This window comes from Palaemon carinicauda, chromosome 38 (assembly GCF_036898095.1).
Source record: "Palaemon carinicauda isolate YSFRI2023 chromosome 38, ASM3689809v2, whole genome shotgun sequence".
In the NCBI taxonomy this organism is placed as follows: Eukaryota; Metazoa; Arthropoda; class Malacostraca; order Decapoda; family Palaemonidae; genus Palaemon; species Palaemon carinicauda.
In genome coordinates, this window is record NC_090762.1 from 34146352 (window position 1) to 34165254 (window position 18903).

The following is an 18903-nucleotide window of genomic DNA, read 5'->3' on the forward strand; positions in this document are numbered from 1 at the left end:
TTGATACTTCAGATCCTAGGGGTCGCTCAGCATCCTAAGAGGATCGCGAGGCTCCGTAAGGAAGACGTACTTAAAAAGGCAGAGTAATTGTTCAAGTCGACTTCCTTACCAGGTACCTATTTATTTTGTTTTAGTTATTTTGATAACTTCTAAAATGAAATAAAAATTCTTAGCTCATATGATGTAAACATATTTTGCTGGTCTCTACCCAAACCCCTGGGTGTGAATCAGCTATTATAATCACCGGCTAAGTTAAATATTGAAAAATGTTATTTTGATAATAAAATAAATTTTTGAATATACTTACCCGGTGATTATAAATTAAAGGACCCTCCCTTCCTCCCCAATAGAGACCCAGTGAACCGAGGAGAAAATTGAGTTCTTTGTTTACAATGAGTACTGGGTATCTGAACGACAGATGGCGCTGTTGAGTACACCCCCTACCTGTGTAGCGATCGCTGGCGAATTTTTCCGAAGAGTTTTTCTGTCGAGCAAGAGTTGCAGCTATTATAATCACCGGGTAAGTATATTCAAAAATTTATTTTATTATGAAAATAACATTTTTAAATATTTAACTTAGCCGGTGAATATATAATAGCTGCTGCTCCAGCGGCTCGACAGAAAACACACACAAAAACTCGCGAGCGATCGCTATGAAGGTTGCGGGTGTGACCACCAGCGCCAACTATCGGCCAGATACCGCATATACATGTAAACAGACCCAATTTTTTCTCTGTCGGCTTTAACGACAAGACGTATCAATACTCGCTGTATAACCTGGAGTTTTCTCAACATATTTGGTGAAGTACTTCCTTTTGGTTTGAGCTTTCGCAGTGCAGGTGTTTTATCTTCAACTTAAATCTTGAACTCATTTTTGGATAGATTTAATTTTTGATGACTTTGGATTGTTTTTTGGACTTTCTTTGACTTTTAAATGGCCGACCCTTCCCTTAGTACGGAAGTGTGTTTTAGGCTTTTAGCAATTATCTTATCACGTTATAAATTAATTATAGATTTTCCTCTATATATTTTATATCTCAACCGCCTTTTTTAGGCCTCTTCGATTAGCTTTCCATTTATAATAAACATCAAGATAAATTTTAATGATTTGTTTATATGCGACCTTTCCTGAGAGTAGGCGGTCCTAACTTGGAAACCGAAGTTAAACAACATTGAGCCCTTTCAATCGTAAATAACTTTTACAGAGCAAATGATTTAAAACTTATTAAATGAATATTTTTTAGTAGATATTTTATGAAAGATTTTCTTTGAATAGTCTTCGTACTGTTTCAAAGATGAACTAACGTTTAATTTATTTATGCTACGCAGTTTGCGCTCTATCGTTACGATATAGAGAGAGAGTGTCACGGTTTCACTTTGCAGAGAGTAAATCGATTCTGACGTTTTGTTCATTCTTCTTTCAAAGCTTAAATGTTTTAAATACTATTTTAAAGGAACTTTTTAATTGAAAAACCTTTCAGTTTTTTCCTTTGGTCAAATAACCTGTTTATTGACGAAAGGTAAGTGGGCTCTTCTCTTCGGTGCGAAATCAAGAGAGAGAGATAGAGACGGAGAGGGAGAGAGGAGAGAGAACGTTCCGATCTTTATTCTCGTCCCAAGCGAGTAACGTTGTTCTCGAGTCAGCGGGGAGAAAGGATAAAACGTTTTTAGTTTTTATTCTCGTCCCAAGGCACTGTACGGTGAGAGATTGAAAACGTAGTTTTGAATGAACTAGTGTTTAGTCTCCTTCCCAGCCACTGATCTTTTTATCTTAAAATATGTTTACTGTTTTTTGCTTGTATTAATGTGCTTACATTATACGACTGATTTCGCAATTATAACCTTTTGATGAGGGTAGAATTGCGTGCTTCAGGTAGAAATCAGTTTTATTCATACCTAATGTGAATTGTTAAAAAATTCGATTTCAGTGAAATAAGTGCAAAACAGAAAATCGTAGTGATAAAGTGATAATTGCGCAAAGTGTTATCAGTGTTGCGACCGAGGGTTCGTCTGTTCGTACCTGTCGTTCGCCTAGTCCGAGACCTCTTGCAAGCTCCCAAGCCCAGGGGAGAAGTAATGTCGTACGACTTATGGGTTCGAGAGGACTTGATCAGCGAACAGACGTTCCGTCTATGGTTTCAGGCATGTCTCATCAACACCGCCCCTACCATAAGACGAGCGAGACGATTTTCTCCTCGTCATCCGAAGGCTTTTCGCATAAGAAACCGTGGAACAAGGTTTCGAGGCCCTTTAAGCGAAAGTCGGTCCTTTCAGGACAGGTCCAGCGTCCTGGTTTTAACCATTAGGACAGCTCTGACCCTATGCAGTCATCGGAAGACTGCTCGCCGCCTAAACAAAAGCGTAACACAGGCTCCGAGAGTCTTTTTGTAGGCAAGGTTTTGCAGTCACAGACGTTACCCTCGTCTCTTACCGCAACCGTTCCCGTTGATCCTAAATGGGTTGTACGGCAAGACATGCAGAATAAGCTTGCCTCTCTTATGGAGGACTATTCTGCTGAGAAGGTTCACGATGATCCTCGCCACTTAGCTGATCGAGATCCTGGCCGTCAGCCGCCCAAACGAACCTTTGCTCGTCCTGTTGACGTTGACGTTACAAAGTCACGTCAGTCACGTTTTGTAGAGCCTCACTTGATGCAGTCCAGTGTTGACTTTCAGCCGCTTGTGGACGTTCAGCCGCTTGTGGACGTTCAGCCGCTTGTGGACGTTCAGCCGCTTGTGGACGTTCAGCCGCTGCCGCATGCTCTTGTTGACGTTCAGGACGTTCGCCAACCAGCGAAGTTGACTTGTTTTGACGTTGAGCGTCAAGCACCGCAGTCAAAAGTTGTTTTGACTGCTCAGTCTAGGCAGTCAAGGCAGTCTCGAGTTGACGTCGAGCGTCCTCCCGCACCTGTTGGTTGTTGCTGGTCAGTCCTTTAAGCAGTTACATGACTTAGCGTCCTTGACTGCTACTGTTACTCCTTTGCGTGTGGACTCTGCTTGTCAAGCATTGCCACCACGGCAGGTCTCTCCCTTGCTTGAGACACGGCTTTTGTCGGACAAGGTTCCTTCAGATGAGGAAGTTGCTGTTCCCCCTCCTACTGATATTCCCTTGAGGACTCTGTCAGACGGAGAGGAGCCTAAAGCTGCTCAGCCCTCTATGGACTTTAAATAAATCATGCTGATTTTTAAGGATCTTTGTCCGGATCTTTTTGTAACTGCTGCTCCTCGTTCGCCTAAACGTCAGAGTTTACACTAGGCCTAGCTACTTCGAAGCCGTTGTTTTATAAGCTAGTGCTCTCTCGCTCTTCTAAGAGAGCTTTACGTTCACTAGGCGACTGGTTTATCTCCAGGAGGAGTTTGGGGGAGACAGCCTTTGCTTTCCCTACTTTTAAGCTGGCTTATAGAGCGAGAGTCTGATATGACACGGGAGAAGTTCTCGGCTTGGGAGTTCCTGCCTCTGCCCAGATAGACTTCTCAAACCTCATAGACTCTCCCTGGCGCCTGGCCATGAGACGCTCCAAGATTTTATGGTCGACTTCAGAGCTAGACCATCTCCTGTTAGGAGTTTTTTCGAGCGTTTGAAGTTTTGCTGTACAATTATGTCATGCATAAACAAGGCTTTCAGGGATGGCTCCAATGGTCTGACAGCCACGTTCTCTGCAGGAACAAGTCCCTCAGGGATGGCTCCAATGATCTGGCAGCCATGTTCACTGCAGGAGTACGTAAGAGGCAAGTGTGCTCAATGTGTTCATTGTCAAGACAAACTTCACGATGAAGTCTACCAGGCTGTCTTGACAGTATTAATGGAAGGCGACTGGATGGTCTCTCTCGACCTTCAGGAGGCATACTTCCACATTCCTATACACCCGGATTCCCAACCGTTTCTGAGGTTTGTTTACAGGAATGTGGGGTACCAGTTTCGAGCCCTGTGCTTTGGCCTCAGTCCTGCTCCTCTCGTGTTTACGAGGCTCATGAGGAATGTGGCAAAATCCCTCCATCTATCGGGGATCCGAGCCTCCCTGTACTTGGACGACTGGCTTCTCAGAGCATCGTCCAGTCTTCGCTGTCTGCAGGATCTACATTGGACGTTGAGTCTGGCCAGGGAGTTGGGACTTTTGGTCAACCTAAAAGTCCCAACTGATCCCATCCCAGATTATTCTATATTTGGGGATGGAGATTCGCAGTCCAGTTTTTTCGGGCTTTTCCGTCTGCCACCGAATAGAACAAGCCCTGCTCGAAGTCCAACTCATGCTGAAAAGAAAATGTTTGTTCAGTCAGGAGTTGGAACAGTATCGTAGGGACTCTCTCATCCCTGGAGCAGTTTGTCTCACTAGGGAGACTACACCTTCTGCCTCCCGGTTCCATCTAGCCTCTCACTGGAACTAGGACAAGACGTTAGAGACGGTATCATTCCCAGTCTCCGAACCAGTAAAGGCATGCCTGAAATGGTGGGACAGCAATATCAGTCTGAGAGAGGGACTATCCCTAGCAGTCAAGAACCCAAACCACGTGTTGTTCTGAGACGTGTCGGATTTGGGTTGGGGTGCGACCCTGGACGGTCGGGAATGCTCGGGTCTGTGGACCTCAAGTCAGAAGAGCATGCACATCAACGGCAAGGAGCTATTAGCAGTCCACTTGCCTTGATGATATTCGAAAGCTTTTTCGAAACTAAGTGGTAGAGGTCAACTCAGACAACACCACAGCTTTGGCGTACATCTCCAAGCAAGGAGGCACACACTCCTTCACGCTGCTCGAGATCTCAAGGGACCTTCTCTTATGGTCAAGAAATCGAGGCATCTCCCTGTTGACGAGATTCATCCAGGGGGACTTGAACGTCTTGGCAGACTGTCTCAGTCGGAGGGGTCAGGTGATACCCACGGAATGGACCCTCCACAAGGACGTGGGCAAGAGTCTTTGGGCTACTTGGGGTCAACCCACCATAGACCTCTTTGCCTCCTCGTTGACCAAAAGGTTACCAATCTATTGCTCTCCAGTCCTAGATACAGAAGCAATCCACATAGACGCGTTTCTACTGGATTGGTCTCTTCTGGACTTATATGCATTCCCACCATTCAAGATAGTCAACAAGGTACTGCAGAAGTTCGCCTCTCACGAAGGGACAAGGTTGACGTTGGTTGCTACCCTCTGGCCCGCGAGAGAGTGGTTCACCGAGGTACTTCAATGGCTGGTAGACTTTCCAAGAAGTCTTCCTCTAAGGGTAGATCTGTTAAGTCAGCCCCACGTAAAGAATGTCCATCAAAGCCTCCCTGCTCTTCGTCTGACTTCCTTCAGACTATCGAAAGACTCTCAAGAGCTCGAGGATTTTCGAAGGAGGCAGCCAGTGCGATTGCAAGAGCGAGGAGAGCTTCTACCATCAGAGTATACCAGTCGAAGTGGGAAGTCTTTCGAGACTGGTGCAAGTCAGCATCTGTGTCCTCGTCCAGTACCTCTGTAGCCCAAATCGCAGATTTTCTTTTACATCTGAGAAAGGTTCGCTCCCTTTCAGCTCCAAAGATTAAGGGCTACAGGAGCATGTTGGCTTCGGTCTTTCGACATAGAGGCTTAGATCTTTCCAACAATAAAGATCTCCAAGATCTCCTTAAGTCTTTCGAGACCTCTAAGGAACGTCGTTTGGCAACTCCTGGATGGAACTTAGACGTGGTCCTAAGGTTCCTCATGTCAGACAGGTTTGAGCCATTACATTCAGCCTCCCTGAAGGATCTCACCCTCAAGACAATTTTCCTAGTGTGCTTGGCTTCGGCTAAAAGGGTCAGTGAACTTCATGGCTTCAGTAAGAATATCGGCTTTTCTACAGAAAAAGCCACTTGTTCACTTCAACTTGGTTTCCTGGCCAAAAATGAACTGCCTTCTCGTCCTTGGCCTAAATCTTTTGATATTCCTTGCTTATCAGAGATCGTAGGCAACGAACTGGAAAGAGTATTATGTCCTGTTAGAGCTCTTAAGTTCTATTTAGCTCGTACTAAGTCATTACGAGGTAAATCTGAGGCATTATGGGGCTCAGTTAAGAAACCATCATTGCCTATGTCAAAGAATGCTTTGTCATATTTTATCAGATTTTTAATACGAGAAGCTCATTCTCACTTGAATGAGAAAGACCGATGTTTGCTTAAGGTTAAGACGCACGAAGTTAGAGCTATTGCAACCTCCGTGGCCTTCAAGCAAAATAAATCTCTGCAAAGTATTATGGACGCGACTTTTTGGAGAAAACAAGTCAGTGTTCACGTCATTTTACTTAAAAGATGTCCAGACTCTTTACGAGGACTGCTACACACTGGGTCCATTCGTTGCAGCGAGTGCAGTAGTGGGTGAGGGTTCTACCACTACATTACCCTAATTCCAATATCCTTTTTAATCTGTCTCTTGAAATGTTTTTAATATTGCTTTTTGGGTTGTACGGAAGGCTAAGAAGCCTTTCGCATCCTGGTTGATTTGGCGGGTGGTCAAAGTCATTTCTTGAGAGCGCCCAGATTAGGGGTTTGATGAGGTCCTGTTGTATGGGTTGCAGCCCTTAATACTTCAGCTCCTGGGAGTCTTTCAGCATCCTAAGAGGATCGCTGGGCTTCGTGAGGAAGACAGACTAATAAGTCAGAGTAATCGTCTAAGTCAACTTCCTTACCAGGTACCTTTATATATTTGGGTTTTGTTATGATATAACTGTCAAAAACTCTAAGCATATACGCTGTAAACTTAATTAACTCTGGTCTCTACCCACCACCATGGGTGTGAATCAGCTATTATATATTCACCGGCTAAGTTAAATATTTAAAAATGATATTTTAATTATAAAATAAATTTTTGAATATACTTACCCGGTGAATATATAAATTAAAGGCCCCCCCTTCCTCCCCGATAGAGACCCAGCGGGATGAGAAAAATTGGGTCTGTTTACATGTATATGCGGTATCTGGCCGATAGTTGGCGCTGGTGGTCACACCCGCAACCTTCATAGCGATCGCTCGCGAGTTTTTGTGTGTGTTTTCTGTCGAGCCGCTGGAGCAGCAGCTATTATATATTCACCGGGTAAGTATATTCAAAAATTTATTTTATAATTAAAATATCATATTTAATTAGTTTTTATTTAACGGCTGTTCTAACTCTGCTAAAGTCATTTGCTATTTTATAAGACTTGGGTATGTATAGCTAAGAGAAATACAAGTAACATTCTGATTTATTTTATTTACAGTATTAATTTTTTTTTACAAACAGCTTAGTTCATAAAAGCTATAAGTCGGGAGTATATGTTACATGGTAAAAAATCTGCCATGACAATTTATTCATGATTCAGTAAAAAGATAATTGTCTTGGAGTGGTTTAGTGTGAAATTTAGCAGGCTATTATCTTTTCAGCTACTGTAAGTGATGAAGAAATGCAAGAACATTATGACAACTTCTTTGAAGAAGTGTTTGTAGAATGTGAGGATCGCTATGGGGAGATAGAAGAGATGAATGTATGTGACAACCTTGGTGATCATCTTGTAGGGAATGTTTATATAAAGGTCAGTTATGTAGTATTTGGAAATTAGGTATGTGGTGTAGTTATAAGATATAAATTCAAGTTTTATATGTATATATTATTAGCTTTCAAGCGTTTATTAATTTTATACTAAGTACTAAAACTAGTTTGAGCTAAAAATTATAGCTCTCACACATCTAGCATGTGAGTTTCATACTTTTGTCATTTTTTTCCTTATTCTTGTAGTTCAAATATGAAGAGGATGCAGAAAAAGCTGTTGTTGATTTAAATAACCGATGGTTTGGTGGCCGTGCTATCCATGCTGAACTCAGCCCTGTTACAGATTTCCGTGAAGCTTGTTGTCGACAGTATGAGATGGGGTAAGACTTATAATTATGCTTTATGTTATTCATTTGTTAAGAAAAGATTAATAGAAATATCTCACAACATAATAGTTCATCAAATGAAAAAATAGGGCTACTGTGTTTGAGTTTCTCTAACTTTTTTGGTTTTGATTTTTAAAAAATATTGAAGAAAACTAAAACTGAATGATATTTTACAGAGAATGTCATTTGTGTAAGTGTAGGAATACTGTGGCATTAGAGTACATATTAGAATTACAAATATATATTTGTGTTTTCTCATAGGCAAACCGTTGCTTTCACATTAAGATAATTTTACTTGAATTGGATGAGACTACACAACTGTGACCCTCCCACTTAGTTCTTTGATTTTAACAAGTTTAGCTAATCCTTACAAAAGAGTTCCTCTTCTAAGTGACCAATTTCTTTTTTTTTCATTTTAATGTTCTTTTCACATAGATACAGTCTGTCTGATTTATGTTTGTTCACATAAGTGGAAGCTTGCGTTGCAAGTCATTGGCCATTTAGCATTTGTTCTTACATGTACAAAAACCTTTTATCCTTTGAAATAGGGAATGTCTTCATTTGAACTGGAATAGCCATTGAAGATGTAAATGAGGTATTTAAGGACAGGTGGAATGGACAGCTGAGTAACCCCACCCACTTTCCTTTTAAAATCTTTTCACTTTTGTTTTGAGTTGCAATGAGTACAGTACAGACAATGTTGATTCTCTATGATATTTTTCTCGTACTTTTTAGTTGGAATGATTTATGTTAGCTTCATGTTGATGAGGAAACGAAGCAAGAATTCGCCTTTGGGGGAAAGGGTGAATGCTGCTTCAATTAATGACTAAACTGGCAATAAATCCACAATCACTCAGCTTTTTGTATGGACATGATTGCTTCCAATTATCCCCATGTTTGAGGAACTTCATGGTCCGCTCCCACGATCTTTCAAAGGAGTCTGCTTGGAAGACTTTGGAGTCTTTCCTGTCGTCTGGTAACCGGACTCTTGAGTTTTTATCGCACCGCGTCGTCAAACTGTGGGCAAATGCCATTCTCAAGGGAAGGGATACCATCATCGGGAAATTCTGCAAGCAAGTGCGAAGGTGGAAGTCTCCCGGTTGAGGAACTCCAACCTTGAGGGTTCCCTCTTCATTCCAAAAGAGATAGAGAGGGCTGCTGAGTGATGGAGGAAATTGTCGAACTATTCTCTCCTTCATAGGGCCATGTCATCGAGGCCCTATGGTAGATCTTCCCAGTCTTCCTGGACTCGGCAAGCACCTTCCTCTTCTCACCCATCAACTTCTAGGTCCTCCGGACCTTCAAAGGTCTCTAAGCGGCCCTTTCCATCCGAAGGCCAGAAAGGGACCAAGTCCCTCAGAGGAAAGAAGGGAGGAATGGGAGGTGGCCGAGGTAGTCACTCCCAGTAGGAATGGCATTCCTCCTCACCTACCACCTGTGGGAGAATGCCTACAGCGTCGCTAGCAGAGGTGGCAGCTCCACGGGGCAGAACCTTGGACAGTCGAAGTGATTGCCCTAAACCAGATGGCTCAGTCACTCACTGTCCAAAGGAAAAGGCAACCCTTTTGGTGGATGTGTTTGACAGTAAGCAGAGTAATGAGAAAGTCGAACTTCCTCATTCCTATTTTCTTGAGGCTAAACTAACTAGTTTAGCTTTTCGATCTTGTGAAATTAAAGCTCTGTTGATGGACATTGATGCTTATGGAGGTGTAGACCCAAATGATATTTTACTTTGGTTTTTATAAAGACTGCAGATTTCTTAGCTCCAAAGTTATCTGTTATTTTGCGCAAGTTAGCAAGAAGAGCTTGTTGGAGAATTAGTAATGTTACTCCAATATGTAAATGTGTTTGTGGTAGCTCAAGTCCAACTAATTACCGCCCAATTTCTGTAACTCCCATATCTAAAGTTTTTGAATGTCTTTTGGCAAAACGTCTTAATAGGTTTGCTGAAGGTAATCATCTGTTCCCTATTTTGCAATTTGGTTTTAGTAAGGACCTTGGAGCATGTGATGCCCTTCGTACAATCTCCAATGCTGTACAGAAATACCTTGATTATGGTCAGGAAGTTCGTATGATCGGCCTTGATTTTAGTGCTGCCTTTGACCGTGAGGCCCTTGTTTTCAAACTGAATCAGTTTGGAGTGGGTGGGTCGTTTTTTAGCATTATTATTGAATTTTCAAGTAATAGGTCTCGACGAGTTGTTATTGATGGTCACCATAGTGAGTTTAGGAATGTGATATCTGGTGTTTCACAGGGTAGAAATGTGATATCTGGTGTTTCACAGGGTAGCATTCTTGGCCCATTACTTTTCATCTTATATACTCATGACATGTGGTTTGGCCTAGAAAACAAGCTTGTTGCATATGCAGATAATGCTTCTGTCGTTGCATCAATTCCATCTCCTGAATGTAGATCTGGGGTTGCTGAATCCCTTAATAGAGATCTAGGTAACATTAGTCCATGGTGTAAACTATGGGGTGTGGCGTTGAATCCTAACAAAACCCAAAGTATGATTATAAGTAGGTCAAAGAAAGTGGCTCCTCAAAATCCAGATCTCAGCATTGATAATGTTTCTTTAACTTTGTATGACTTTTAAAATTTTAGGTGTGATTCTCAACAGCAAATTTACTTTTGAGAAACACATTAGGTCTGTGTCTTCTTCAATTGCACAAAAGATTTGCTTTTTGAAAAAGTCTTTTCAGATTTTTAGTGATCAATGTATTCTGAAGCAGTTTTAATTCTTTCATTCTACCTTGTGTCGGGTATTGTTCTCCTGTCTGGTCTTCAGCTGCTAATTCTCTTCTAAATTTGTTGGACATGAACTTGCTTCCTATTAAATTTCTTATTCCTGATCTAGATATTAATTTTTGGCACCGTCGTTCTATTATTTCATTATGCATGTTGCATGAGATTTTTCATAATTCTAGCCATCCTTTACATTCAGATCTTTCTGGACAGTTCCATCCTGTTTATAATACTAGGCATGCAGTTAATTCTGATAGTCAAGCCTTCTCCATCATGAGGCTGAATAATTCACAGTATTCTAGAAGTTTTATTCCAGCTCATACCAAGTTTTGGAATGATCTTTCTAATCTGGTAGTTGAATCAGTAGATCTTCAAAAGTTCAAAGTTGCAGCAAATGTTTTTATGTTGAACAGGCTGCCCCCCTTTTTTATGTAGTTATATATGAATTATCTGTTTTGATGTTGTTAATGTTTTTTAAAATATTTTATTTTCATTTTTCATTACTTCTTATATCGTTTATTTATTTCCTTGTTTTCTTTCCTCACTGGGCTATTTTTCTCTGTTGGAGCCCTTGTGCTTATAGCATCTTGCTTTTCCAACTAGGGTTTTAGCTTCCCTAGTAATAATGATGGTAATTTTTTGTCCCGTTCATTCAATCTCTCCCTCCTCTGACTTGGGATCCAGTGCTTTAAGCTTCTATGTGAGGGGATCCACAAAAGGAGCTGGCCCTTAGGGCCGAAGTCCAGACCATGCAGCAGAAGGGCGCTCTCCAAGAGGTTGCGGACGGGTCTCCAGGCTTCTACAGTCGATTTTTTCTGGTGAAAAAGGCGATTGGAGGCTGGAGACTAGTCATCAATCTCTCCCCTCTGAACAAGTTTGTTTAACAGACTCAGTTCAGAATTGGACACGGCAGACACGGTTATTCAAAGGACTTCATGTGCACACTGGATCTGAAAGACACATACTTCGAGGTCCCAATCCATCCTTCTTAAAGGAAGTTTCTAAGATTCATACACGAGGAAAAGGCCTACCAGTTCAAGTTTCTATACTTCAGTCTCGTGACAGCTTCTCAGGTATTCACCAGAGTGTTTGCCTTAGTGTCATTTTGGGCTCATAGGAATAGCATCCGTCTTCTCAGATATCTGGACGACTGGCTGATCCTAGCAGACTCGGAGACGACCCTTCTTCTCTCACCGGGACATGCTTCTCGAGTTTTGTCAGGACCTGGGGGTCCTGATAAATCACGAGAAGTCATTACTGCAACCTTCACAAAGACTGGTATACCTCGGTATGATCATAGACACCGTGCAAGAGAAAGTCTTTTCATCAGACGAAAGAGTACACAGACTGAAAGAAGTGGCAGAACCCTTCCGCAGAAAAGAAGTTCTTCCAGCCTCGTGTTGGTTTAGTCTGTTAGACCATCTGACCTCTCTCATCCAAATGGCCGTCTCAGGCCTGCAGTGGCAGATAAAGTCTGTGTGGAACCAAAACTCTGATCCACCAGACACTTGAGTTCCCATAACTCAGGAACATGTAACGGATTTGAGTTGGTGGATGGTAGACGAAAACCTTTGATGGGGCCAGAATTTTGGCGTCCCCCCTCCTGATTTGATGCTCTTCATAGATGCATCAAAAGAAGTGTAGGGGGCTCACCTGCTGCACCATGCAATCTCCGGCCTTTGGTCAGAGTCAGAAAGGTACCAGCACATAAATCTAGAGTTATGAGCAGCGTACCTAGCTCTTCATCAGTTCCAACAGTTGCTGGCAGGTCACTCTTTGGTGTTGATGAGTGACGACACCACAGTAGTGTCAAACTGGGCAGTACCTTTTCACAGCCTCTATGCCATCTTGCAGTAAAGATCCTCAGATGGTCAGAAGAACATTCGCAATCTATCAGCTCGATTCATTTCAGGCAAGAGGAATGTGCTCGCGAACAATCTTGAGCAAGGGGACTCTGATATTGGGCTCCGAATGGTCCTTGAATCATCAGATAGCCAACAAAGTCCTGACTTTGTGTGGTTTTCCGACTGTAGACCTCTTCGCAACCTCTCTGAACAAGCTTCCGCTGCACTGTTCTCCAGTCTTGGACCCTCAGGCGGCAAGAAGCATTTCAACAACGATGGGACGACATCAACGTGTACGCCTTTCCCCTGCTTTGTCGGATGAGACGACTACTCAACGAGACCAAAGCATCCAAAAATCTAATGATGACCTTTGTAGCTCCACTATGGCATCATGCAGATTGGTTTCCAGACCTCCAGCAACTTCTAGTAGATCTACCGAGAGAGTTCCCCCACGACCAGATCTTCTCAAACAACCACACGGGAACATCTTCCACAAGACCGTGCAGTCACTTCGACTTTACGCGTGGAGACTATCCAGCATCTCCTCTCTTATTAATATTGTTATTATTATTATTCTAAGCTACAACCCTAGTTGGAAAAGCATGATGCTATAAGCCCAAGGGCTCCAACAGAGAAAATAGCCCAGTGAGGAAAGGAAAAGGAAATATTTTAAGAAGAGTAACAACTTTAAAACAAATGTCTCCTATAAATTATGTAAACTTTAATAAAACATGAGGAAGAGAAATAAGATAGAATAGTGGGCTTGAGTGGCTTTTCACAACAAGTTGCCAAATGAATGTCCAGATAATTGTGTAGGTCCTCAGCCTTGGTCTACCTTGCAAAATGGAGAGTATTCTGTGTCGTGGAAGGAATATCTCTCCACTCGATGCCACTATTCCAGTGATAATAGAGTTCCTTGTATACCTTCAGGAGGAAAAGCTCTTCCTTTCAGTCTTGGCCGTGAAAGGTTATTGCTCAGCCTTTTAAGTCTTGCCTTGGAGCTTTCTTTACTCATATGGAGTTGTGAGATCACTTGCCCCCAGTCAGAGATAAGGCCTCTTCCTCGGAACATGGTTTGCATCTTGAGATATAAAGGACCTCCCTATGAACAGTTATGTAATGCAACTGACCGAAACCTCACTTTGAAGACAGCGTTCCTGCTCGCTTCAGCCTCGGCAAAGAGAGTCGGTGAACTATATTGCCTCTCATATGGCATAGCCCATTCAAGGGGATGGGGGGAAGTGACACTCAGCCTTGTCCCTGAGTTTATTGCTAAGACTCAAAATCCAGGGGTGTTGGATCCTTTCAGATTGCGAGTCTCCGTTCTGTAACCAATGACCCAGATCAGTTGTTACTTTGCCCAGTGAGGAGTTTCAGATACTATATTAAACACACTGCAGCAACGTGGCTTCGACTAACACCTCTGTTTGTTAGCTCAGGTAGAGTAAAGAGGAGGATCACCAAGAACACAGTTTCCCCGTAGATCCGCCAAGTAATCAAAAGAGCCTTGGCTCCCGATCCTCCTCAGGCTCGTCGACCTAGGGCCCATGATGTTAGGGGAATCAGCACTTCAATGGCATTCAATTGTAACTTCTCCGTGTTGCTAGTACTTTAAGCAGGCGTGTGGAAGAGACAGACCACCTGCACAACCCATTATTTAAAAGATGTGACCCACAGGAGACTTGATACGTTCACTATCAGTCCTGTGGTGGCTGCTCAACAAATGGTTTAAGATACCTCAGGCTCCTTGATGGACAAGTAGTAGTTGGTTGGGGGCATTGGTTACCCGGGTTAAGACTGGGATGAATGAGAGAATGTCTGGCTTTCCTTTCTTCATCTTCCCCTCCCTTGGGGTACAGTACCATGGGTCCCTCTGCAAGCTGGCTTCAATCTCCGCAGGTAATTATCACTTCCCTTGTGTAGCCTAGTATAAGTTATAAATTTGCATACTGTCCACATCCCCATTGCTTTCTGCGAGGGAAGCAATGGGATACTTCTTATTTTCCTATATAAACTCAGGAGGTGTTCATACAAGACAATAACCTCTATTACATTGCATTGCACTGGCCATTATTATACTCACTTTGTATATTGTAGCAATATGTCAAAGTTAACCCTAGACCACAGTCTTATACTGTACTAGGTAAAACTGGGTCAATGTCCATGCCAGAACTAGAACTTCCACCCACCTATGCGCGAGTCATCCACATGAATAACGGAAAGTTTGTTAGTATGAGAACAAATTACAAATTTGGAGATAATTTGTATTTTTCCATAACTAATACAAACCAGGAGTTATTTATATAAATTAGCCCACCATCACCTGTCCCCGAGAAGTCCTGCCTGCAATAAAAAGTGATATCTCTCACTGCTGTGAGAGCATATATAGAGGCAGCTGGGTACCCCACAGCCTACCCACTCAAGCGGTTAGGCAGGATTGCCACCTTGCAATTAAAGTCTAATGGCTACCTTCCAGCTCTGCTGGAAGATAATCCACATAGGTAATTCCAGGTTTGCATTAGTTATGGAAAAATAAAAATTATCTCCGAATTTGTCATGTTTACTAAGTCAAACATTCATTGTGTTGAAAATTCCATTTATGTTTTCTTTTAAACATCTATCTCATTTGCTTTAATAATTCAACTTTTTGCCATGTTCAGGGTTAGGTTTTCTTTTGCTTAACTTCTTGTCAGTTTATTCATACCAGCCAGTGCATACCACAAGCCATTGTTGCCTTAGGTGATAATACTGTACCATCAATACACTTCAAATATTACAAAAGTATCTTTGCAGTATCCCTTCAGCCTGTAAATTAATTTTACTTGATACTACCCTCCTGGCTTGTACAGTGTGTAACATGTTTGCTTGGCATTTGCTGTAAGATTAAGCTGTTTACTGGGGGAGGCCACTGCTGTACTTGGGCACCACAGTGGGGGTGGGGCGTGCCCGGCTGACGTTCTAGTGAGCATCAATTCTGATGAAACTGGAAGAACTGAAACCAGACACCTTTAACATCTTTATACTTAATCTCTCTTACTTTTTGAATCATTACCTTACCGTCCAAAAACTCAAAAATCCCTTCCTTTACGGTTTTGACAAAGCCAGGTTATTAGATCAAAATTTTATGAGTCAAATTAAATCAATCCACTCATTTTACGAGTTCCCCAAATTTGTATAGGGGTATTATTCCTTGTTTAAAGAGATCACCTGGTTTTTTATGTCTACAGATTCATCTGAATGGGAGGGTGAGAGTTGTGTGGTCTTGGTCTGTTTTAAGGGGTATCTCACCTTTGAAGCTTGATACATGAATTGCCATTTCCATGACATTTTTAAAACTTTTGTTCATTTCATTTGCACCTTTTGCTAGCTCTGATCAAAGGATCTCTTTCCCTGGATTTGGAAATACTGGTGATGTTAGAAAAGTGCAATAAATTTTGAGAAATAAATGTATATATAGTATTGTGATAAAAGATGAATGATTACAAGAATAACGGATATTTTCATTGCTATTCTAATGCCAGAGTGAACAAGGGTGGTGGAGAGAATAAGAGAAGGGTTAAAAGCATTGCAGTGCAGTGGTAAAGAAAGTTTTGAAATGAAAATATCTAAATTTTAACACAGATGGAGAATCCTTTATCCAAAAACCTCTGAAATCCAAAAGTTTTCAAAATGATGACAAACAAAATTTCACAGTGATGGGAAGGTTCCGCCAAGTGCAGCTCTTGTGTTCCCTCACCCGACCTCATCTACTCCTTGACAGCATGGTATCACTTTGCTGCTAGCAGTTGCCCTAGTAACACCTTCACTCCTTATATTTGTGATTTTAAATATTTAACTTAGCCGGTGAATATATAGCTGCAACTCTGTTGCTCGACAGACAAAAAACTGTACAAAAAAAAACTCGCCAGCGATCGCTATACAGATTGCGGGTGTGCCCACCAGCGCCAACTGTCGGCCAGATACCAAACTCCATGTAAACAAAGACACAATTTTCTCTCTGTCGACGTGTCGACAAGACGTACTTTACTCGCTGTTGAAACCTGGAGTTTTTCCCATCATCTTTGGTGAAGTACTATATTCTGGTTTGAGCTTTCGCAGTGCAGGTGTTTTATCTTCATCTTAAATCTTGAACTCGTTTTGGATAGATTTAACTTTTGGTGACAAAGAGAGTATGGACTTTCTTTGACTTTTAAATGGCCGACCCTTCCCTTAGACGGAAGTGTGTTTAGGCTTTTAGTAATTATCTTATCACGTTATAAATTAATTATAGATTTTCCTCTATATATTTTATATCTCATCGCCTTTATTAGGCCTCTTCGATTAACTTTCCATTTATAATAAACATAAAAAATAAATTTTAATGTTTTGTTTATATGCGACCTTTCCTGAGAGTAGGCGGTCCTAACTTGGAAACCGAAGTTAATCAACGTTGAGCCCTTTCAATCGTAAATAGCTTTTATAGAGCTAATGATTTAAAACTTTTTAAATGAAATTTTTTATGAAAGAATTTCTTTGAATAGTCTTCGTACTGTTTTCAAAGATGAACTAACGTTTAGTTTATTTATGCTACGCAGTTTGCACTCTATCGTTACGATAGAGAGAGAGTGTATCACGGTTTCACTTTGCAGAAAGAGTAAATCGATTCTGACGCTTTGTTCATTCTTCTTTCAAAGCTTAAATGTTTTAAATTCTATTTTAAAGGAACTTTTTAATTGAAAAACCTTTCAGTTTTTTCCTTTGGTCAAATTACATGTTTTTTTGACGAAACGTAATTGGGCTCTTCTCTTAGGTGCGAAATCAAGAGAGAAAGAGAGAGAGATATAGGGACGGAGGGAGAGAGAGGAGAGAAAACGTTCCGTTCAAGCGGGTAACGTTGTTCTCGAGTTACTCTCGTCCCTAGTCTCTGTACGGGGAGAAAGGATAAAACGTTTTTAGTTTTATTCTCGTCCTCAGGCAATGTACGGTGAGAGATTGAAAACGTAGTTTTGAATGAACTAGTGTTTATTCTCTTCCCCAACCACTGAATTTTTTTATCTTAAAAGATGTTTACTGTTTTTTTTTTTTGCTGGTATTAATGTGCTTGCATTATACGACTGATTTCGCAATTACTACCTTTTGATGAGGGTAGAATTGCGTGCTTCAGGTAGAAATCAGTAAAAGTTTCGATTTCAGTGAAATAAGTGCAAAACAGAAAATCGTAGTGATAAAGTGATATTGCGCAAAGTGTTACAGTGTTGCGTCCGAGGGTTCGTCTGTTCGTGCCTGTCGTTCACCTAGTCCGGGACCTCTTGCAAGCTCCCAAGCCCAGGGGAGAAGTAATGTCGAACGACTTATGGGTTCGAGAGGCCTTGATCAGCGAACAGACGTTTCCCTCTATGGTATCGGGTGTATCTTACCAAGATCTCCCCTACCATAAGGCGAGAGAGACATTTTTCTCCTCGTCATCCGAAGGCTTTTCGCATAAGAAACCTGAACAAGGTTTCGAGGCCCTTAAGCGAAAGTCAGTCCTTTCAGGACAGGTCCAGCATCCTGGTTGCAGCCATTAGGACAGCTCTGACCCTCTGCAGTCATCGGAAAACTGCTCGCCGCCTAACAAAAGCGTAACACAGACTCCGAGAGTCTTTTTTGTTGGCAAAGTGTTGCGGTCACAGACGTTACCCTCGTCTCTTACCGCAACCATTTCCGTTGATCCTTAATGGGTTGTACGGCAAGACATGCAGAATAAGCTTGCCTCCCTTAGGGAAGACTATTCTGCCGATTAGTCCGTTGAGTCTAGCCGTTTATCTCATCGATATCCTGGCTTTCAGCCAACCTAACGTCCCTTTGTGCATCCTGTTGACGTTGGCGTAGCTAAGTCACGTCAGTCAGGTTGTTTAGAACCACACTCGATGCGGTCTCGTGTGGATTTTCAGCCACATTTGGACGTTAGGCCACTGGCTGATGCTCCTGTTGACGTTCAGGACGTTCGCTAACAATCGGAGTTGACTTGTTTTGACGCTGTGCGTCAACCTCCGCATTCTAGAGTTGTTTTGACTGCTCAGTCTAGGCAGTCAAAGCAGTCTCGAGTGGACGCTGTGCGTCCTCACGCACCTGTTGTGGTTGACAGTTCAGTTGTTGACAGTTCACAGACTGTCAAGCAGTTACATGACGTTGCGTCCTGGTCCGCTACTAATCCACCAGTGCGTGTGGACTCTGCTTGTAAAGCATTGGCACCACGGTAGATCTCTCCCTTGCTTGAGACTCAGCTTTTATCGGACATGGTTCCTTTAGATGAGGAAGTTGCTGTTCCCCCTCCTACTGATATTCCCTTGAGGACTCTGTCAGACGGAGAGGAGCCTAAAGCTGCTTAGCCCTCTATGGACTTTAATTAAATCATGCTGATTTTTAAGGATCTTTGTCCGTATCTCTTTGTAACTGCTGCTCCTCGTTCGCCTAAACGTCAGAGCTTACACTAGG

General features: G+C 42.1%; 1 protein-coding gene across 1 annotated transcript in view; it reads left to right on the forward strand.

The window, feature by feature from the left end:
* U2af38 (U2 small nuclear riboprotein auxiliary factor 38) overlaps positions 1–18903 on the forward strand; it is a 93045-nt gene that overhangs the window by 56009 nt on the left and 18133 nt on the right. Inside the window, exons 4-5 of the mRNA XM_068362048.1 lie at positions 7367–7515; positions 7719–7852. Coding sequence (XP_068218149.1) covers positions 7367–7515; positions 7719–7852 — 283 coding nt within the window. The remainder of the gene's footprint in view (positions 1–7366; positions 7516–7718; positions 7853–18903) is intronic.